The 25,196-nt window shown below is 36.6% G+C and overlaps 1 protein-coding gene across 1 annotated transcript; it reads right to left on the bottom strand.

Moving 5' to 3' along the window:
• Positions 1-199: 199 nt before the first annotated feature.
• Positions 200-20,492, bottom strand: LOC100892266 (angiopoietin-1 receptor-like). Its single transcript, XM_030976427.1, has 14 exons — positions 20,447-20,492; positions 17,766-18,074; positions 15,498-15,773; positions 14,731-14,865; positions 10,179-10,327; positions 9,067-9,190; positions 8,144-8,272; positions 6,856-7,149; positions 6,296-6,601; positions 5,692-5,762; positions 4,721-4,952; positions 3,800-4,038; positions 957-1,026; positions 200-225 (listed from the first exon to the last, which is right to left on the bottom strand). Exons 1-14 carry the CDS (start codon positions 20,490-20,492, stop codon positions 200-202), a joined length of 2,406 nt encoding a protein of 801 aa, XP_030832287.1.
• Between the last annotated feature and the right edge of the window lie 4,704 nt (positions 20,493-25,196).

Here is a 25,196-nt window from a genome sequence, read left to right on the forward strand (position 1 = left end):
CGTTTACTTTGTTGTTAAGTTATATTATACTGCAAATAAGTTTGTGTTTAATTATGTTTATGTAAAAGCATCAATATTGAACACGTTTATTTTATTCAATTGTATGTCATGGTTTGTATTACACATCTGGAGAAATAAAACAAAATTGTTAAAAAAAAAAAAAAAAAATTATGAAATCAGGAACATTCGACACTAAGTATCAACAGATTTTTGCAATGTTCACAGCTGGTCAGAGAAGCAGTTCCTATGATTGAGTAAAGATTGGATCGCTGCTATTTAGGAGTTCAAAATCATGTATAGAAGAACCAATATGCTCTCTAAAAGGATGTTTTTACAACTTAAAACGTACATATGATAGACCCTTGCTATATGCTGTTTGGTTTCCATAGATCCATTTTTTGCCATGATTTTTCGGGATCTCGAGGACAACAGATTAATTACAAGTGGCATCCTGTATCAAAGCTATCTTACTTAAACTTTGTTCGTTGCCATTTTGTGCATAAAATATACACTAAAGGAACAGAATACTTGACGCAGATACTTGTTTGTTTCTGCGTCAGGAAGTAAAACATAACAATTCTTAGTTCAAAAAATTGTTCAATGCAGATATTCTTGGGCAAAATGGGCCATCCATTGAACATAATGAAATAAAAAAGTTATGTTTACCTTGAGATACACAAATCTTTTAAGTACTAGCAGTTAAGATAGAATTTTGTGGAAACATATGGCCCCTGCAATAATATCATTGCAGGGCCCTCAGGGAGAACAGTATGAATACTGATGAGGCTACCCTCAGTAAACAAGACATATTATTATTATTATAAGTAGTATTGTTATTATAAAATATTATGGGAATGAGTAGGATTTAGTAGTCAAAGTTTAAATTTTCATGGAAAAGGTTTTTTTTATTTTTTTATGTATGAACACAATAGTGATAAGTCTAATAATGTACTTACCTGATTGTATCGCCTTAGCATTCACAGGTTCTGACCAGTTGCTAGAACCAGCTCCATTAACAGTCTGTACCTATTATTATTAAACATGGATATCATTACAAAAATAATTCTTTAACATTTATATTTTTTCTTTAAAATGAAAAAGGTTTACTTATAAAAAATAGGGAACTTGCTCTTTCATGCTATTTCCAAAATCGAACTATATTTTCTAAAAGCACATATATAGCTGTCTTTAGAGGCTAAGTGCTGAGGTCAACTCTAAGACGACAAAAAAGCTGTAAAAATTGTTTTATACATCGCATCTCAAGTGCGGATTCTCAAAAAGGGATATTTGACAAAACATGCCATTCAGACGTCTTCAATAGGGTAATTTACCAATCTGAATGTAGCGCATCCTTGCATTGTACGTTATGCATCATGCATTATACATTATGCATTATCTTCATCATTTATTCAATTCAGCATTTTCCCTCTTACGACGGATTACTGACTATCACGCCCTTCCTCCATTTCTTCTTGTCTCGAGCATTCTCCCCCTTTCGACCAACCTTACTGCTTTTTTTTCTTCAACATATCTTTCTATAACATCTTTGGTCTTCCTTTCCCTCTCATGGATAATGCTGCAGAAGGTGATGCGACTAAACTGGCGGATATGATCAACACTTTCTTCGTATCTGTTTCATCTGATCTCCCCCCACTCGACCTCCCTGACACAGACACAGATTGTATTTCCCCTGATGAATATATTATACGTGTGAATGATGTCGAGAAACAACTTAGGTTGATACAAAGAAATCCCCTGGTCCAGACCAAATTCCTTCTTGGATTCTTAAGGATTTCCCCCACATATTAGCAGGACCTGTTTGTTCAATAATGAATGCATCTTTCACCCAATCATATGTGCCACCAATTTGGAAATCGGCCAATGTTATCCCTATTCCTAAAGTGAATCCCCCTACATTAAAAGGAAATCACCTAAGACCAATATCCCTGACCCCTGTTTTAGCTAAGCTTTTTGAAGGATTCATTCACAAATGGTTGTGGAAAGAATATCTACCACACGTTGATGAAAGTCAATATGGTAGTGTACCTGGTTCATCCACTACCTTGGCTCTACTTTATCTCCTACACCATTGGTATGATGAAACTGACTCTAAGAAACAGGCAGTAAGAATACTTTTAGTAGATTTCAAAAAGGCATTTGACCGTATTAATCACAATGTGTTAATCAATAAGCTTGTCAGGCTCGGTGTTCATGATAAAATTGTCAGTTGGATAAGATCGTTTTTATGTCAGAGACAACAGAGGGTTAAACTCGGTCAATCCACCTCCGAGTGGAAGTACGTTCAAGGCGGTGTTCCGCAAGGGACCAAACTAGGTCCCCTTTTGTTTACCATCATGCTATCCGATCTAAAGCTTGAATTCCCCATGGTTAAGTATGTTGATGATACCACTGTGTATGATATATGTAAGGTAGAATCCCAGTGTTCCTTACAACGTGCATTAGACGAATTACTTACATGGACAAAGGCCAATGATATGCAGATCAATCCACAGAAAACAAGTGAAATGGTAATAAATTTTACTAAAGATGCGATTGTTTATCCACTTACCATTGATGGCAAACCCGTAGGCTGTGTCCAAGAAATAAAGTTGCTAGGATTATGGATCAATGATAAATTGAATTGGAATACTCATGTGGAAAAGGTTTATGCAAGGGCTGTAAGTCGTTTGTTTCTCTTGGTCCAATTACGTAGAGCCGGTCTTGTTCAAGACGATTTGTGCAGGTACTACAAAGCTTGCATAAGGTCTGCATGTCAAGTCTTTCACGGGGGCCTAACCAAAGAGCAATCTAATTTATTGGAATCAATACAAAAACGTGCCCTGATAATAATCACCCCAACCTGACTTATACTGATGCTTTAAATGTACTGAACATTGATCCCCTAGCTGATCGTAGAAATAATATGTGCCTGCAATTATTCAACCAAATACAGAAACCTGAACACAAACTAAATGACCTTCTCCCACCAAAACGAGAGACAAGATTTAACCTTAGGAAAAGTAAATAAGTGAGTCTGCCCAGGTGTAAAACTAACCGATTTAAGAATAGTTTTATCCCTTGGTGTGCGTATAATTCATAATAAGCAGGTAATTAGTGCAATATACATTTTCAATCATTCAATATTCTTTTGAACTTGTACCCCGACATATGCAGCTGGTTTTTAATTATATATATAAATATTAACTTTGCTTCAGAGGATCAATTTGGAATAATTATTCAGTACATGCAGTTTTTCAGTTTATACCCACACGTTGACTTTCTTTATAATTATATTATATATTTTGATATTTTGATGTAGAGTTAACTTGATTGATCATTGCAGCTTTTTCACTTTTTCACTTTCTTTTCTTTTTCCCTCTCTTGCTCCCTGTTCTTGTCTATTCAAGTTCATGTTGTTTCTCCCTTTTTCTTGTAATGATTTATTTGTAATATGATATACCTGAATGATTTGTAATGTTGTTTTTTTTTTTGTTGTATTAATGATCTACATTGTATTTCTATTCATAATTTATCAATTTCATTGTACTGAATTTAATAATGTTCATAATCATGTTGAAAATGTATACAATCCAACCCTTTGGTTGCCATGAATGAATAAAATAAAATAAATAAAATGCCATCCACTTCCAGATACCACACTCTTTTCACATGTTCATCATTTTCACTTCTCAAACATGACCCATACTTGTTAATCCACCCCTCCCCTTTACCACTTCCAACAGTTTTTTTTTTAGGCCCAAACTTTCCATGCAGTATATAAGTACATGACAAGTATTACCTGAACTGAGTAGTTGGACTTTGCTGTCAGGTCTACAACAGTATGCTCTCCTTCAAACGCACCATTCAATACTTCCTCCATCTGAAAGTCATCATCAACAACGGGATCAGTTTGCTTGAAGCGGATGATATACTTCTGGATGTTACCATTGATGTTAGAAGGTAGAGGGGTAGACCAGGATACAGTGAAGGAGCTTGTAGTACTCTGCGGTATAGCCACATTGATAGGACTAGGTGCAACTGTATTATAATAAGATTAACAAACTTTTATCAACTTTGTATGAGAGGATGCACTTCTCTTTTGGGGGGAGGAAGGGGAGGGTGGGTAATGGTAAGGATTATATGAATGAATAATTTGGATAATCCACAACTCTTTATGAGACGGGGGCCTAGTAGTACTTTGTCTTGTTTGACATTGATTGCAATAACAATGTAAGTTAATGTCATACAGGTTTCATATAGACAGCTAGCTATTACAAGCAGCAGAGTGAAACAGTCCTTTACACACAAAAACACAAATTCATTATAAATTATTAAACAATTAATCGTCTGAGACGGGTCTCAATAAATCACAGGCTAGGGTCTACAAAATATATATCTAATTCAAGGTGTATACAACTGAATAATATTTATTTGATATCATTTCCCAGCATAACAATACTTGCATCAAAAGAATGACATAAACATTTATTCTGTATTCGGCAGGCAAACTCTCACTTTCTTCAATTCGTTTTGCGGATAATACGTCTCACTGCTTCTGTCAATTCTCCTCACCTTTAATTGGCAGCACTCGTTGGGAAATGTGTTCAATTCAAACTATAATAAATGAATTGATAGCAATTTGCACATCTTTTACTATATCTATCGGAATAAGACTATTTTCCTCACAGGAATCCAAGATAACTAGCTGATGAAGTCTCACCTTCTTCAAGTGTTTTGCCGATAATCTCACTGCTCCTATCACTTTCCTCGTCTTTATTTGATGCACTTATTTGGATGGTATAGTCCAGATAGGTTTCTAAACCTCTTATCAGATAGGAGCTATCGTCACGAGAGACCAAGATAGAGTTTGAAGAAGTTGATCCAATGATAGCATAGTAGATCATATAATGGGTCACTCCACTCCTGCATTCTGCTGATTCTGAGGGGGAATGCTGAAATATAAAGATGCAAATACATGTTACATGCATCACAACCACAATAGTAAACAAAAACTACGAGATGTTAATAATTTTTGTGTATAGTTTCTCGGATTAATTATGATAATGAAATCAACGTGATAGAGCATTCTGTTAAACAAGAATCTTGTGATCATAAAACATATTTATATCAGCTTCTTACTTTAAAATCAAATTTAATCTGTATTATATAGACCCCAAAGCAAACACTTTCAACTGGCAAACATAGACATTGGTACACCTGTTTTTTAATTAGGAAGCAATTAATTTAGTTAAATATTGAGGTACGTGAGGAAAGCCAAAGGCATACTAATGAAGTGAGTGAATTAACCGTTCATATTTGACATATCTTGATGAAGTTAGGTAAAATCTCGGGGATCTCAGCTGTCATGTCGAAATACTGAAAGCAACCGTGACCACATGCTTTCCAGACACCCCCTAAACGAGGATTTCTTTCCAAAATACCCCCTAAATGATATACGCGTTTTTTTTTTGGTCACGCATGCTAGCAGTATTTATATTTGACTGAGACCCCCGGGGTAAAATTAAGTCTAACCAAGGTAGTAGATTTACCAGCTCTATGGCCTAACAGTGTGGTTTTACCTCAATAAATTGTGGCTATTAACAATTATATATTTTGTGTTCTGGACGTGTTTTTTCATCCAACTACATTTAACTAAGTGACCAAAACAGCCTTTCTTCAAACAGTTCATACCTCCCATGTTACGTCTAGCTCTTTAGGGTTGATGGCTGAAACGAGTAGTCCAGTTGGAGAAGCACTGGGTTCTGAAGTTTAAAAGTATATAGAACATACTAAATGGCTTGGACTTGTAGTACATGAATTCATTACATGTACATGCACTTCGTGATAAAATCATACATAGCTACAACAATCCTGATGTGGTTTTTCATCAAACGTCAACTAGTGAAACATGAAACTAACCATGGGCAAAGCACAACGAAGGATACTGTAAATATATTTCAGTTGGGAAAATGCATATTTTATAGAATACATTTTCGGTTTCAAATATTAGAAAGATAGAACTATTAAAAGGAGAATGTATGGAATTGAAAATACAAATATTTCTATGGGACAGATGTTACTCACATAACTATATAAGTTAAAGAGCTCAATCATTGGAAAATGCATAAATATCCCAAATGTATTTACAAATAATTTACTTACAATGTAATACATGTACTTTCTTGTAAATAACTGTACATTTAAAAATAAGTATCTTCAAAATGTTTATTCTGAACTCTGAAATCATGACAAACCCTTGGCAGATTCAATTATTTATCTTCTGAACATAACTTACTTCCACAGCGAGTTATTGTGTTGTCCCTAGGAGACATGGGGCCTGTTCCACCTGTTCCTTCCCTCACTGCTGCTATACGAAACATGTATTCTGTGTCGGGTATCAGGTTACTAACGATGGTTGATGTTGTGAGTTGGTCTACTCTCTGATCCGTTACCCAGTCATCATCCTTGTTTACAAAGACATCATATCCTACCAGAGGAGGATCACCTTTGTCATCTTCTTCAGACCATGCATTCCATTGAAGACCAACTGTAGTTGACATGGTGCTCACTATCACTGGTGCTTTTTCTATGACTGGTAGAACTGACAAAAATGGAAGGAAAAGAGACAGAAATAATTAATACAATTTATTGAAATAACCGTCAAAATCAATGACACAACTATATAATCTAAGTTTCTTCCATTAGTTCCATCAAGTCAACATATAAATAAAATTTACCAGAGTACATACAACAAAAAAACGGATCCCTTGTAACCATGTACGTAGACATTTAAAGATAGTGAATTCCTGCTTTCTATTACACACGTATCTCACATAAGTCACACAGTTTGCTCACCATAGGTTGGGTTGGTAATTGGCGTACTGGGATAGCCTATGTTTTCAAATGTAAGACTGCACTCATATCCCCCAACTTCCTGTGGAAACACATTATCAACATCAAAGACAACAGCTCGTTCTGACCCTGAGACAGTGCTAGATCTCCTGGTGATTCCTGTCCTGTCATTGGTGCTTCCAGTACGTCTGTAAAGATCAACTGAGGATGCATCGGGAGGTGGGTTACCCTCAACATAACACGTGAAGGTAGATGGTCGGTATGGGTTCACTCTCACTGGAACCAATCTTGATATTCCTGTCAAGAACCAAACCAGACTTTATACACATAATTATGCACATCGACATATCGAGACATAGCAAACCCTAAGGCCAATCATTTTATTACAAATCTGCTCGCTTTATGTATTTAACTTGCAATACATATGGCAAACAAATCCTACATTTAAAAAAAAAAATTGACCACGAACATAATCATCAATGTTTAAAAGAAACAGTTACTGATAATCTTGATATTCATGTAAAAAAACAAGCATAAGTACAAATCATTACATACAACTTTTCTAGAGCAATAAAAGATTGCAACTCCGTCATTTCATAATTAGCATTACTATCAAGAACTAAGCTAAAAGATAATGTAATTATATGCAATACACTTGTACATGTACAAACATGCAGGTGTACCTAAACTAGGGAAGATCTTCATCTAATTATTTTGTTTAAAGTCTAATTGCTTAATGTATATCAATGCAAAACGCTAAACCACTGACTATTATCAATTAAGATGTCTATCCACTTGTAATGAGAAAACTATTTTGTTCTATAAAGATAATCAAATAACAGATACTCATTTGGAGGATTTTTCATATTTTTAATTTACATTACCGTTACACTCCCGCGTTGTATCGTATAGGAGAAGCTTCATTAAAATAAAGATTGGAATTCGTACAGAGCAAAAAATACGAAATAGTTTGCGAACTTAAGTGCACATGTTCAAGTGTCTGAAAAAACAAGATAATACTCATAATCATAATGGCTATTCATATAGGGCCGGTATCACCCAGGTACTGATGCTCATGGGGCTCTAGGAAGAAATTAAACTAAAGTAAAAGTACTTGCTCCACGTACTTCTGGAGCAAGTTGGTGAATAATATCTTAAAATAAGCAAATACATGCACATATAGTTATATACATGTATATGCACTCTGAGATAGTTTTAATCCGAACCACTTTAAGCTGAACAAGAAAACAAACAAAACAAACCCAGAACACAAAATGCTAGGTATAATTACTTTGACAGTATGGTCCAATCCAGCTATCAAGGCATTGTCCCTTGCAAAAACCCCTCTCTGTTTCACAAGCTTCTGGAGCACAATTACATTGTTGAAGACAATCCAAACCAAAAGTACCCCCTTCACACTCTGAAAAAAATGAAACAAAAGTCGAATATATGGGAAACATCTGGTCAATGATCATACCTCAATACCAAGGCCTATTCTTTGGCTGAGGTCTACTGGAAATAGGTTTGTAAACACAAAAATCAAATCATTTCAATCAGGTGAAATTATTCGATTTTCTTCTGGCTCACGTCTTTGCAGGTAAGATTAACTTTGTAATAATCAAAATGGCAATGATGTATTCATAAAGCGCATTTTCCATATACGTGTTCAAATGTACTTTACAGTTATATTGTTAACAGAAGAAGTGAGTTTTTAGATAATTTTTGAAGGTATTGACAGATTGTTGGTTAGAGATATCAGTAGGTTATTCCACAATTTGGGAGCAGCAGTTGTGAATGCTCTATCGTCAAGTGTGGGTAGCATCTTGGGAGATGGGTGGTTCAACGTGATGCCTTGAGAGGAGTGAAGGGAGTAGCGGGATGGTTGGCTGATAGGTAGGGAGGAGCCAGACCATGGATGCATTTGAAGGTGAGACGAAGTATGTTGTATTAAATCCGGGACCTCAGTGATGGGTAGCCAGTTCAATTGACGAATGATAAATTTCATTTAACAGAACTTGGGTAAACATGGTTCCATAGAGTAGATCATTACAGTAATCCATGTGGCTGGTGATGACGGCGTGAATAAGGGTAAATAAGGAATGACCTCTGGTCTAGATACTTGCGAATTCGACGGATATTGTTAGAAGAAAGAATATGCTTTGCATACATTCAAAACATGTCGATTCGTGGTCATGTTCGAATCAAACATGCAACCCAAGTTCTGGACATGAGATGCAAGGAAGATGTCAGTATTGCCGGTCCTGATGCGGGCCGGGGTCCTGATGTGGGGGATGTTGATCTTCGGCCTCTGACGCGTGCCAATAATGAGGAACTCTGTCTGGTCATCGTTGATCAGCAGATTGCTTATAAGAATTAAAGATCCAGTACTACTAGAAATATGTTAAGGCCTGACTGTTCAGGGACCACCTCTAGATCTGCTGTTTATCTTGAAAACCACTCTCAGATGCACAGCTCACCATGCTGGCCGCAACTCTTCATTTCAGACAATAACTTTTCACAACTAGTGCAGCTCTTACTACGGAGGATTGTTGTGTAATGCTATTCTACGGAGACCAGACGTTTGTTCCTAGAACAATTATTCTGAGCTGTATTTCAGCAAATGTATGGGTTAGGGCTCGGGTTGCAATTGGGTTTTAGGTTTAGGGTTAGAGTCAGTTCACTGTTGGGTCAAGGGTCGAAGACAAGAACTTGGTTAAGTGTAGAATTACAGGGAACAATTATGGCAGGTGCATAGGTATCGTATAACAAAGAATGACTTCTAATTTAGGGGTCATCATTTTAATCAACTCAAGTGTGTTCAAGGGCAGAGTACATTATGGGCAATAGAGTATCAACTTTGCCCCTCAAAGCAGTCAATATTTGTATACTAGAATCCCCATCCAGAGTATACATCCATAAAATTGTATTTACTATATCACAGCACTATGTACATATAATTATATATATATATTTGTATATGGTTGATATGACCAATATACATACATGTACATGGATTTATGACTGTTCATACATAAAACAATCCTGGTGTGTCAGGCATAGGCGGATCCAGCCGGCGGCAGGGGAGGGGGCCCGATTCGTGAGAAAATATTTAGCGGCGATTTTGCCCAAAACAATGAATATCACACCCCCCCCCCACCTTGAGCACCAGGGGAGGGGGCCCCCTCCCTGGATCCGCCACTGATGTCATGCACACTGCACCAAACTTGATGAACATGTTGTATGTAGTTTGGAGAAAAATGAACAGGAATTGATATGGAAAATTCAACACCCTTTATTGAAAAATAGTATTTACCTTGACATATGACCTGGCCACTGCGTACTGCCGGTATGTATCCTAGAGCACACTTCTGCTCAGGGCACTCTCCAGCATTGTCATCACATGGTTCATCATTCAAGCAATGACATTTATCAGTGCATTGAGATCCGTAGTAACCGTCTTCACATTCATCTGGAACTGGGGTTGATAAGAAAATATTTTACAAATCACAATTTAACAAGTACTACAACTACGTAATATGATGTATTCACTAGATTTAATTGATGTACTCTATTATAGTAAGCGTTCATTTCCTCTAGATCAATAAGCATGCAAATAGTATACACAAGGAGTTGTCCGCAAACCGCTACTTGATGCGATTTGTCTACCAAAATAGAAAATATAACAACCTAAAGTGATTATATTTGTGAATTATCGTATTTCAAATGAGTATAGTACAGGCGCCACCCAGGTCCTGTAGACGATGGGGTTACAAAATTAACAAAATAATATAAATTACAAAGCTAGAGTCACAGCTTTCACACAATGGACAAATTCTTTAAAGCTGATTAGTTTAACCCTAATAAGGCCGGGGGGCCATTATGCCCCCCCCTCCACGATTTTTCTGATTGTTCGGGAACGCATATGGATAGCGCCCCGCCGCTCGCTGACTTTTTTCTTTCGAGTCTTGCGCATCTTTAAAAAAAAAAGTGAAAATCGGACCTACAGTTACCAGGTCACGTGACCTTTTGTCTTTGCATGTCAGCCCTAAAATCCCTCATTTTCGTGATTTGTGTACAAAACATATAAGGAAATGTCATTTTTCCTAAAAATAGATAAAACATTGGTTATTGGTTCTTGTTTAAAGTTTAGTTGAATTGTAGTTAGAAATATAATAAAACAACAAAAACAATAAGTTAACAATAAGTTAAGTTAAAATACAATGAAATACATAAGAAATCATCAAAACAAGAGATAACATAAGGAATTTGTTGTATTATTATTCCAAATGGTCTAATGAATATATGTAGTGAAAAAGAATGCTTAAATATGAATAATATATAATTTATGGGTACAAATGTGATTTATGACCTTATTTGCATAAATTATCATAAATATGCAAATAAGTGAATTTTTCAAAAAATTGAAATTATCATAGTATTCAATACACTTCACTTGACATCTGTGCAAATTTTCGCGGAGATCAGCAGTTTCACGGCGAAGATCTTAAGTGGGGGCCATAATGCCCCCCCCCCCCCGGCCGTACTAAGACCTCATATAGCCCGGGCTTTTTAGGGTTAAAGAGATTTACACACAGAAAATATCGGTACGGTCGTTCGAGATGAGTCACTGCTCGTAAATGCGCAATGGCCCTACTAAGCGAGCAGTGCCCGGTCTGAGCTACACAAAGGAGGTTTGTCGACAAACAGGTTCAAGTGCGTCATATGACGCGCTTCAACGCGTTTTAGACCAAGGTTTGTAATAAATTTTAAAAAACTCCTTTTTGAATTCGGGCCTAAATGTCTTGCTCTCTAGATACGAACCTCGTATCTGCAGCCTGCTCTGACCGGCGTATAGATCGCGACTACGAACATCGTATAAACGACGTTCACAAAGGGAACTCACATATCCCTGTTTAAAGCTTTTTGGTTAAACAGCTTTAAACTATTCAGCTCTTTTCACACAGGGGTAAAATTCTTTAAAGCTGATTAGTTTAAAGAGCTTCAAACTAATCAGCTTTAGATACAACATCCAGCCTTTTCACACAGGGGTAAAATTCATCGTATCTAGAGCTGATTAGCTTTAAAGAAAATTTTCCCTGTGTGAACGTCGTTTATACGATGTTCGGACAGAAACACCGGCCAAAACGTTCAGTAGGGCCATTGCGCATTTACGAGAAGTGAGTCACTGCTCGTTAATGCGCAATGGCCCTACTAAGCGTTTAAAGAGCAGTGAATCGCGAACGACCGTACCGAAATTTCTGGGTGTGAATGATAAAGCTGATTAGTTTAAAGCTCTTTAAACTAATCGGCTTTAAAGAATGTTACCCCTGTGTGAAAAGGGGGATCATTCACACATAGAAAATATCGGTGTTGTTGTTCGAGATTCACTGGTCTTTAAACGATCAGTAAGGCCATTGCGCATTTACGAGCAGTGCCCGGTCCTAGCTCCTCCCAAGTTAAGGACGTATACCGTTCACACACACGGGCCCGAATTCACAAAGGAGGTTTGTCGACAAACTTAGGTTTGTCGACAAACCTCCTTTTGTTTCAACAAACCTCCTTTTGTTTCAACAAACCTCCTTTTGTTTCAACAAACCTCCTTTTGTTTTTTACAAACCAAGGTTGTAAAAACGCGTCAAAACGCGTCGTATGACGCACATAAACCTCGGTTTGTCGACAAACCTCCTTTGTGAATTCGGGCCACGATGTCTTGCTCTCTAGATACGGACTTCGTATCTGCAGCCTGCTCTGACCGGCGTATAGATCGCGACTTCGTATCCGTCCGAACATCGTATACGACGTTCACAAAGGGAAAATTTAATTTAAAGGGCCAATGACATCGAAATACAAGTGTATTCCTGTTGGTGTGCAGTCCTGCATACATCTCGTATTTTGATGTGTAAACTTCTGAATTTGTTTCATAGATTTTTAAATATTTTTTGGAAGTATTTAAATTTTGTAAAAATTTTTTTTTTCAAACTCGCTAAGCTCCACCCCAAAACCTCCAGATCTCAATCCCCTTGTGACATCATCTGTGACATGTCTGACATAGCAACTTATATGTTGCTATTGTTTGTGGTATTGTAACAGGTGGTCAACTTTGGCAAAGATACATGCCACTTTCTCAAGTTAGCTCATTAATGACTGACAGATGATGTTACAAGTGGAATGAGATCTGGAGGTTTTTGGGATGGAGCTTAGCAAGTTTGAAAAACAAATATTTCAAAAAATATTTAAAAATCTATGAAACAAATTCAGAAGTTAACGTATCAAAATATGAGATGTATTCAGGACTGCACACCAACAGGAATACACTTGTATTTCGATGTCATGGGCCCTTTAAAGCTGTTTAGTTAAACTTTAATCTAATCAGCTCTAGATACGATTAATTTTACCCCTGTGTGAAAAGGTTAGAATTTTACCCCTGTGTGAAAAGGCTGCGTGTACAATGGCTTCTATTGGTAAATCAATAATGATAAAATTCTGATCTATCATACTTCGGGAATGCATTTTCATATCATTTATTATCATTGTTGATCATGACTTACTTTGACAGTTATCCCCTGACCAGCCAGTCTGACATCCACCTGTACATATTCCACTATAGATATCACATGATGAACCACCGCCTGTGCAGTGACATGTCTGTGAGCATCCTGGACCATATGTACCAGTAGTACATACTGTAATAGAATTTAAAAATCAAAATACATTGATCGGAAAGAAATGTCGTGCATGTTACGATAATTTCTTATTGTTAATTTTTCCTCTTCTTCTCCTTCTCATTCTCCTCCTCCATCTTCTTCGTCTTCTCTTCTCCACTGAGTAGCGCCTGGCCTCACTCATGATTCTAGCCATACCATGGTATGTGCTTTTGATGATTTACATGTATGATAACTGTTAGATCTTCTAGATATATGTATTATAATTATTATAATTTGAGCACAATAATATATCGGAAGGCTTACGTGTGTTGCATGCTGGACCATGAGCACCGACGTCACATGAACATCCATAAGAATCAGGTAGGCAAAAAAGAAGCCCATGACATCGTTTGACAGGATCATCGTCTCTAAATGAACATCGAAACTCGCAGTTCAATCCAAATCGATTTCCACCATGATTTCTACAAGCTGAAAAAAAATAGTTGCAATGTTGAATCAAAACCTTATAAAGTGGCATATGAAATAAGATTTCATGAGATAAATTTCAAATATGTTTGGTTGCTTTCCTGTAATCTCCTTTGCAAATTATTGATGGTGTCTAATGCTCTTTAAACATAACAGTTTTTACTACAACGAATAAAGCCCTCAATTCCATGGATAGCAAAGTTCGTCGATCATAAAAGTTAATGTTATTGAGACATTTATTTAGGCGTTATTTAGACATTCATGGTATTAAGGAATAAGAAACAAAAGCAATTCCTTTCCCATGCTGTTAAATATTTTTCATTCGTAGTTTGTATTGATGTATATTTATACATGTACATGTAGAATGACCCGCAGCTCTGGTAGAGAGGGTCACTTTACAAAGTATTTACAAACTTAGTCATTTTACGTTATATAACAGACTGTTCATAATACATGAGAGATAATACGTTATAACCAGAATCATAAATGGTAAATTAACATTATTCTTGAAAACGATTCCTGGTCAGATGACGCTATAAAGGAAATATATTAAATTTGAAGAAGACATGATGTATAATACTATTCTGATTTCTCTATTTCCTCGGCAGGTAGAAGAATATTTGAAATGAACATAGATGTACATTACTCTGTTCATTTACAATGGAATAAGTCAAGAAATATCTTCCTCAATTCATCTATTAAGAGAGAAAAAACACCATTCCACATGAAGTTATACAAGCCTACTTACTTTCTAAACAATTCGTTCCCTTGAAGTTGTTAGGACAGATACATAGACCAGACTTGTCATGACAGACTCCACCATTGTAGCATTTATCACAGATACCATAACACTCAGGGGGACCCCACTTACCAGCAGTGCATTCTAATATGAGATAGGAAGCGTAAAACATAATGATGTAAAATACATGTCACTAAAGATAACATTTATATATTTTTTAATAGATAGGAGATAAGCAGGGTAAAAAAAATTTGAAGTAGACAATTGAAAAGTCGGTTAGACTATATAGTGATCGCACAAAGAACTATAGTGTATTTCATTGGCTCTGTTACATTCTGAATATATTTACAGGTAATTTTGAACTACACCTCTGTACAAATTACATCATAGATTATGACATGCTTAACACCTAGATTTCATATTGTGAAGTGTCATACATCTTTTGAAATTAAATGTGCAAAGGGGAACAACCTATCCATCTTATGTGCCAAGCCCAATGGAACAGACTTGGAAATCATCTAGCAGAATGCTCTAAACTAACATTTTACAGAATTTTTCACATTCATTTATTCATTAATATAAAAATATGAATGGATATGTAAGGATCATCATCTTTTAACTTGCATAATCCAACCAATCTAAAAAAGATCAATATTTTGGGGGCAAAATATATAGCAAAACTTGGTTACATGCATCATAACAAACAATTTTATCTCGGACAAGAAATGACCCCTTTCAAGAAGTCTGAATTTAGCACGAAAACACTTAACATGTACCTCTGACGATGAGTCTGTATAATCCTCCTCTATTTTGATCCCTCTCGTTATCATAGTAGATTTCATAGATTCCTTGATCTGATGTCTGGATTGGGTTTGGGAAGCTGATCTGAGTCTGCCCATCAAATGATGTAAGAACCTCACTTCCATCTTTCATCCAAGTAATCACATTGTCACTCTCATCAGGATTAATACGACTATCCATGCTGATCATCACTCCGATGTCATTCACATTAACTGTCTGTGTAAACAATCCATTACTTGATATGAATTTAGCTGTAAAAAGAGATAATAAATTTAAAATGAGAAAATGTTAACTATGCAACCACTTACAGGTCACGTACACTGCAGCCATTTACTCACCAAAGGAAACCACATTGCCTTTGTAAGATTTTGCATTGAACTCAGGGGCGGCGATTTCTTTTCATGACCGGGAGGGACAAAATGCGAGATTTTCTACAATATTTACTTGAAGATTTTGAAGGATATTATGCGAGGAAGCGTAGCGACCGAGAGAGAAGATTTTTTTATTTTTATTAGTCTTAACGCTGCACTCTTGGGCCCTTCAGAGCCTAAAAGTGTGTTGCATTTTTTTTTTTTTTTTTTTTTTTTTTTTTGGGGGGGGGGGGGGGCGCTTTTTCAAATTTTCCCGTCACCCCCCCCCCCGGGATCGCCGCCCCTGATTGATCTAGTTTACTGTGATATTTTAAAATAACAAGTTGAGATTATTTCCAAGATGAAAACATAGAAAATAGTATGGTGTATTTCAAAATCTGTTTGAACTTTCCTTTGACTAGTCGAATGTAAATAAACAGCATCAACGTAATTGTGATAATTATTTTATGTAATTGAGGTTAAAATTGCCTAACAGAATTCTACTCTAGAATCTCAAGATTCATTCTCATTATATAACAGTGTGAGTCCAAAAAAAAGTTAACACCAAAAAATATTGCTAATTATTTTTAAAATCATCTATAAACAGTAAATTATTATACATCTTATGAAAGAGGGTTTTATCCCAAATAATTCGGCATCATTTGTATGTGGTATGTGTTCACGCTTGGATGAACAGGAAACAATGTTTAAGAGAGTGCAAAATTCTACTTGCACCAGGAATGCTTATGTGATGTTTGAATGAAACAATTAGGATTTGCGTATTAATTCGGTCTTTGCAGATCCAAATAACATCCCTAACAAAACTAATCATGCCACACATATCAAATATAAAATATCTAATATCAAAAAAACATTTGTGCGCGTGTGTGTGTGCGTGTGTGTGTGAATTTGCTTCTACAAAAAGCATATGCATTTGCATCTCATTTGATACATTCAATTCATTCTCTTACTTTAATACTTTGGCGCAAGTCGATTTTTGTTCACGCTCGCAAACAATGCCTAGATCATCCAAGCGGGAACCTATACCACACACAAATAATACCAAACGATTTGGGATATAACACTTTTTCAAAGAATTTATGATAACCTTTCGTTTATAGCTGACTTTTGAAATAAGGACAATTTTCTGAATGTAAACTTTTGTATGACTCACACGGTATCTTTCATTTATCTGAGTGTGCGAGTGCGCGGAATTGTGTCTGTGTGTGTGCATGCGTGTGTGTGCGTTTGTATGTGACTGACTAAGTGTGACTCTCTGTGTGTTTTGATATGTGTGGCATGATTAATTTTGTTAGGGATGTTATTTGGATCTGCAAAGACCGAATTAATACCCAAATCCCAATTGTTTTTATTCAAACATCACATAGGCATCACTTTAGCATCACTTTAAGTCATTTTTACACTCTCCTGTTCATCCAAGCATGACCACATACCACACAAAAATGATACCAAATTATTTATTTGGTATAAAACACTCTTTCATACGATGTATAATAATTTACAGTTCATACATGATTCTTAAAATAATTAACAATTTTCTATGTGTAAACCTTTTTTTTGACTCACACTGTATGTGAAACATTAAGCCTTTGTAATATAGCCATTCTCAACCATTCATAAGCGATGCCATTTTATTGAATCACTCTCGCTTCTGTTCCTTAGTAAATCGTCTTGCAGTATAAAGTCTCTACTCTACGCAACATCTTCAACGCGGATTATAAATGAACTATATCCAAAGATACTTAACACAACAGTTTATAGCTCAATATCTCTGCTGTTACAGTGCATCATGTATAGTCTACATTTGAAGAAGAAATCTTTAAAAATAAGGGAATCCTAAAATTGATATAATGAATGGAATAACTATCTTACCATCACTACGTTGGAAAAATGTAGTAACCCTTGTAACATCTCGATCAGGTTTAGAAGCCTCACAGTAGAAAGGACCAAAACCATCACTATCCCAGTCTCCTGCAGGGAATGTGACATCTCTGACCAATGGATTAGTTGAGTGTCTCTCATCCGCTGGTGGTGATCTGTCTGTTGTTATGGGTGCTGATCGACCAAATGATAGTGTAGCGTCTGCATCTGGTTCGCTGGGGTAACATTGATACTGCACATTGTTAGATGTATCTATATTGGTGTATCCCACGGTCAGCACTGTGATATGAACAACCTCACCTAGAACACCAAGAGAGAATTTTTGTTTTAATTATTCAAACCTATTCCAAGTTTTGCCCTATTTTTAAGGAAGGAAAATAATTGATTTGTCCGAACTATGTTTAATGTGACACATTCAATTCAATTCGTTTTATTCATTTACATTTTCAGTAAAAACAATACAAAGACATAAACAATGGTGAGCCTTTGCAATATATTAGAAAATGAAAATAGGGAAATAAAAAATAAGGCCAAATGGCCTTGTGGAGGCACAGTTCCCCTAACAATAGTTAACAGATTTACATATGAAAACGACACTAAAAAAGAAACATACATGACAAAACATGATAGGGAAATCATTCATGGCAGGTTATACAAATGGAAATAATCATTACAAAATCATGAGTTTGAAAACAGTTATAGGTAATGTTGTATATTTTTAATAAGAATATTGGTAAAAGAATCAATGATATTAAGATATAAGATGCGGCTTCTAGTTTCTTTTAAAATAATGTTAAAGACTTGCATGAGGATATTTCAGGAGGAATAGAGTTCCAAACAACAGGAGAATTGTTTCTTACAGATTTCAAATATATTTTTGTCTTTTATGGCCAAAAATGAAAAGAGTCTCGCCCATGAGTATTATAATTAACACTTGCATCAAAAAATATATAACAAAGACCCTAATTCAACCAATCCACCTTTCATTTTTGAGTTATGAAAAGAAAAGAAAATTACACGGGGTATGAATAATGCAGTTGTTAACTGTAATAATAATAATGCAAGATCGACCTCTGACCTTCCGAACGGTGTAGACGTGAATTTTTTTGCGGAGCCTTCGCTGTTTTTAATCACCTGTATCTTCGGTTATTTTTCACCATCCGCACCTATCCTCGATATATATGAATCTTCAATAGTGTTTCTTCGATGTTTTATGTTTTTTACGACAATTTGTGATTTTTAACATTGGATATTTTTAGCTAAAACTTTCACCCGTGTACATGTATATCTACGTAGTCGACTGGGCACAGTGCATCACACCGGCAAGCGACGCGACGGAGAGCCCATCTTTCTCCAACGCTATACTTACGGCAGAGGTCTTTCATAGGCTTCGCTAGAAGCTCGCCAGCCCGTCAGCAAATTGTGTTGTTATTTTCGTACTTTTCAATGTATTTTTAACATTTTTATAATAAAATTTTAAAAAATAGCCGCCTGGCCTGGCCGCCATTTTTTTTACAACCATGCATTCTCTACGTACGCTAACTACCTTAGCCGTCTTCTTGCTTTCTATGTGGATTGAACAGGAATATCATCAATTAGATTTAGATGACAACAAGGAATTGATTCTGCGCCACAGTAAGGTAGGATCCAACCATTTTTTTTCTGGATCAAATTCAATCTTTCCTGGCAACGCTAGCAATGTCGTCAGTAATGTTGTGAATTCATTCAGTAAACAATTTGACAATGCTATCTTGCTGTATTCTTCATGCAAGCTCAGAAAACAACAGCTTGCCAACAGAGGCATATATTCCTCCATGTTGATCAATTTTCAACCTGGAAAAAACTCAACTACTGCTGCCAATTTACTTTCACTTTTGGGACTTTGTGGTGACGTGCACCCCCACCCAGGGCCTTCGAAGTCTAGAACTAGATCTAGAAATTCTACAAATAAAATAAAATTTCCCTGCACCCAGTGCGATGAAGAGGTTCGTGACAACCAACGTGCGCTAAGCTGCGACGGCTGTGGTAGGTGGACCCACACCATTTGTAGCGACATCAGTAACGAGGAGTATACTAAACTCACCGAAAAAGGTGACTTTGCATGGCTATGCCCTGCCTGCGTCACTGTAAAAGCTCCCACCGAAGCGAAAGATCTTCCAGTACACAAAAGGAGATTTTATATCTGTGCGTGAAAGCTTAGTTTCCTTTGGGAAAACCATGATTGATAACTAATTAAACCAAAAATTTGTTCAAGAAAATTGGATTAACCTCACTGAGCACATTACGACTTTGATGAACAAGCATATCCCCACAAAGATGACTTCAAGCAGACACAACTTACCCTGGTTCAATGGCAGGATTAGACGAATGAGACGCAAACTTCAGAAACTGTATAACAAACAAAAAAGGACCCAACCTGAAAGCGACGAACTACCCTTCAAAGCCCAAAGAACTAACTACAAAAAAGAGCTTCGACATGCTCAAGGCGACTATATTAAAAACACTATGTCTGGAAACTTGCACCAAAACACTAAACAACTTTGGAAAATTTTTAAATCAAAACGAATTGACAACGGAGGTGTCCCTCCATTGTCTACCAACGACGGGAATACAACTGACGTCAGCCAAGAAAAAGCTGAAATTTTGAATAGCTACTTCAAATCAGTCTATACACAAGAGGACCTTGAAAATATCCCTGATATGTCTGGAGATCCCCATCCGGAAATGCTTTCCATCACAATCACACCAGAAGGTGTGAAAAAGCTTCTGTCCGACTTAAAACCCAATAAAGCATCTGGACCTGATCAATTGCCAGCTAGATTCCTCAAAGAGTGTGCCAAGGAGCTGGCTCCCATTTTATCAGCAATCTTTAACCAAAGCCTTAACTCAGGTGATCTACCGTCTGACTGGCTTATGTCCCACATCACACCTATCTTCAAAAAGGGCAACAAAAACTCACCCGGCAACTATAGACCGATCGCACTAACCTCAATCTGCTGTAAGATCTTTGAACATATCCTTACTAGTAATATCATGTCACATCTAGATCAACTTGATATTCTTGTGGACTCTCAACACGGCTTTCGTAAAAGAAGGGGGTGTGATACTCAACTAGTATCTACAATCAGCGACATCGCAAAATACTTTGATATAAATATGCAAGTCGATGCTGTTCTATTGGACTTCTCAAAAGCGTTTGATCGCGTTCCGCATACACGACTTCTCAAGAAGCTCCACCACTACGGGATAAGAGGAAAAGAACTTGGCTGGATTAAAACCTTTCTAACACAAAGAAAACAACGAGTAACACTTGATGGGAAACTGTCTTCAGCCGCAGAGGTTACATCAAGTGTCCCCCAGGGAACTGTCATCGGCCCTCTGTGCTTCTTAATCTACATTAACAACATGCCTGACTGTATCTCCAAAGGTACCAAGATACGTTTATTCGCTGACGATGCATTAATCTACCGGGAAATAAATTCGGAAATGGACCCCCAAACCCTTCAAAAGGATCTTGACGCCCTCTCCAAATGGGGTTCCGACTGGCAGATGGCTTTTAATATGGACAAATGCTTTACCATGCATTTCACATCGAAGAAATCTCCAAACATTACCCCCTATAAACTATGTAACAACTCTCTACAGGTAACTTCTAGCCACCCCTACCTGGGCATCACCTTCAGCAGCGATCTAAAATGGAACTCTCACATTAACAACATCACCAAGAGCTCTAAGAAGGTACTGGGAGTCATCCGACGCAACTTTAAAGCATGTACTGTTGACGTCAAATCACGACTTTATCTAACACTTGTAAAACCCAAACTAGAGTACGGCACGACTGCATGGTACCCTAGCACACAAAAGGAAAAACATCAGCTTGACATGGTCCAAAGAGCTGCTGCAAGAATGTGCCTCACCGACTACTCAAGAGAATCCAGCGTGACAGCCATGATAACCTCTCTCCAGTGGACTGACCTCGAGACCAGACGAAAGATTGCCTGACTCAATATGATGTACAAAATCAACTCAAACCTCGTAGACGTTGACTGGAACCCCTACTTAACCAGACCATCTCGCCAACTTAGACGCACACACCCATCATCCTTCCAGAGACCTAGAACCAACACAACAATTTACTCAAATAGCTTTTTCCCATGGACTGTTAAATATTGGAACGACCTGCCTCATGACATCCTAGACGCCCCAAACATAGACATTTATAAGAAAAGAATCTGCGATTTTTTTCACAAACACCAATCGGAAATAACTCCACCAGGTCAACCCCCAGGTCAGCCCTCTGACGTGATGCGGGATCCCGCTTTGTCGGAGTAAAATCTAGAACCAGAATGATAATAATAGCTAGTTCTTATATAGCGCTTTTCAGGACCGAAGGCCCTCTCAAAGCGCTTTACAGATATATATATATTATTACCCCGGTCTATACCCATTTTCATTTTCCACATGCAGTTTGGATTTCAAACCATCAAGTAATTTATATGTACTATATGCAATCACTTAAACAATACAATAACTGTCGAATAATCTAAATCTAAATCAATTGATGGCCGATTGAGAAGCAACGCATGTGAGGGCATGCCCCTTTTGGAAAACTAACGTTACAAATACGAACGGATAATATAATTTTAATAATATTGCGTATTGCACAGATCCACCAAGCAAGATACATGACTATACCACAGCTATAGGCTACCGATTTCGGTGCTCACAGCATTCGGGGAATTCCTTTCTACCAGTACCCATTGAATACTCGGGAGAAGAGTGGCAATTGCAGATTAACGTCTTTCCAAAACAGTCATGTTGTTAAGCCACTCGACTGCGACTATATTATGCTTAATCGAATATTATTGCCTGGGATCAGAGTTCTTTACAAGAAAAAAGTACGAATAATTGAAACCGTGATAAATAAATTCTTGAAAAAACCTAAAATTGGTGGAAAAAAATATTGTTGACAAATTTGTTGCAATTCTCTGAACTGACTATTAATTAATGCCGAACGCATATTACTTCTACCTGCTTTCAAAAACCACATTAACTAAACAATGTTTTGAAGTATGACCTTCAGGGTGGAACACGTTGCATTTCGTTTCATGCTCTTACCTGAGAAGACAGAGGCTTTGCATTCACTAGAATCATCTAAATTGAGATAGGAACATTCCTTCAATATCACACATAGGATATTTATTACCATTAACATTAAAAATGCACAATATCTTGATAATTTGAAAATCATAATATACAATCGTGGGACACCTTTAGAAGAAAATGTAAGCAAATTTAAAAAAAATGGAAAATATAGTATATGAGAAACAAAACTTACAAACAGACCACCTCGCTGCTCAAATACGAGGTAATTGTTACCCAAACATTGCCGCAGATCCCAACCCCCTTAATCGCACAACGTTTTTTGTTATGCCCCCTAACAAAATAACAGAAAGAAGAAGAAAAAAAAGATTTGCAGTCTGTAATTTTCCTTCATAATATTACATGTATTTTTCATTTTTTAATACTACAGAGCTGTTTAAGGTGATAACAGCACACGTCGAATTGTTATTTTGACTAATTTTGCTATTTTCCTGATATTCTTGTAGGGGCTACTGGTTTACCAATTATAATTTAAAGTGGTGCGTCCCCTACCCTTTTTGATTGCATAACCTACATCAGTAGTAAGTCCTATGGGATATTTAAACAAATCTCTACCGATTGTAATACACTGGTTCAAGTCTGTGATGATCACGGACTTATGATTTGCAATGTTTACGATGTTTATATTTAATGCGAGGCAGTGTAGCACCTGGGAAAGAAGTATAATCATTCCCATGAATACACCGATAAAATTTAAACAAATAAAAATGGGAACACCCCCGAATCACCGACACTAGCAGCAAGCAAACAGACATCTCACACTTAACAAGCATTTCTCTCGCGATCGAGATACTTCTGAATAGGAAATTAACTGTGTATAAATTGAAAAGGACCGAGATTTTGTCCCTTCAAGCATTATACATTTTTTCTTTCAAGGTTAATAGTACACATACTGTAACTGACCCCCCCCCCCCAACACATGATCGATGTAGATCACAATCTTGTATTACGATCACTGAGGGATGGTTAAGTGTTTGCTTTTAAAAACGGAAGTATTTGGATTTAATTTATAGTTCAAATTCTACTCAAATATGGCCAGAGTCAATTTATATGAACAATATACAAATACGATACACATGATGTGTAGTGTACATCCTTTTTGAACGGCTCTATATTTGCACATATCGGCCGATATTATCAAAGCCATTTTCCCCAGACTATGATGTAGGATGGAAAGATGTTATAGTAAGTTTCGATTTCTGAACAGAAGGATTTCTCAGCTCATTTGTATCCCGAGTAGTTTGAGAATATGAATGATATATAACAGTCTCGAGCAAATTTATATGCGAATAATGCGATAATACGGAACTAAGTTTTAGTGACCCTACATATATATTTTCTCAATGGTTCATTTTAAGCTATATACTTTTTTTGATTTCGATTTAGAGCAAGGAGAAGAAATTTTTCCAAAACCGTGATGGAGCGGTACCTGAGATTCTTCACCTTCACTACAACAATTGTTGACAAAATATTCTCCTTTCAAAATAAAAACTGTGGACGGTATTACACAGAAAGAAGGCGCTTTTGATCTCAGATTTCAAAATGTTGCTAGTCCATATTCACAATATTTGGAGGATCAGAAAATATCTGAATCAGATAGCCGCTGAGCAGATTGCTCATTCTTTTATTACATGTCGTTTGGATATGTGTAACTCACTGTATATTGGCCGTCCTCAAAATCAAATAGCCCGTCTGCAACGAGTTCAGAAAATGGCAGCTAGGCTCGTCACTCTCCGCAGTAGATCAGACAGTATTTGAGATATATTGAAATCTCTGTATTGGTTATCAGTCTCAAAAAGTATTATGTATAAGCTGTTACTCATTAATCAACTGTTCATTTTAATGCATTTTTATATGATACAATGTGAGCGATGTACTTTAACTTATTACTGAATTTTTAAATCTGCTGTTTTTATGCATTTTTATATGATACACTGTGAGCCAATTATTGTTAGTCTTTGGACTTTTTATTTGGTATATTTGTAAAAAACCGAAATGGAATTGAATTGAATTACAAAACACTTCTTCATTCTTTACCCCGTTACTTGTATCAGATGTTGAAACCGTACACCCCACAACGGAATTTACGTTCAGGTCCACAGCTCCATTTATGTACACCCAAAACCAATAACAAATGGGGGGGGGGGGGGACAGGCTTTTGTTAACGTTGCACCCAAATTATTGAACACTTTACCATTACAAATAAGACAATCATCATCAATTGAAATATTTAAGAAGAAACTTAAGCACCATTTGGTT

This window comes from Strongylocentrotus purpuratus, unplaced genomic scaffold, assembly GCF_000002235.5.
Source record: "Strongylocentrotus purpuratus isolate Spur 01 unplaced genomic scaffold, Spur_5.0 spur5_scaffold_9, whole genome shotgun sequence".
Taxonomy (NCBI): domain Eukaryota; kingdom Metazoa; phylum Echinodermata; class Echinoidea; order Camarodonta; family Strongylocentrotidae; genus Strongylocentrotus; species Strongylocentrotus purpuratus.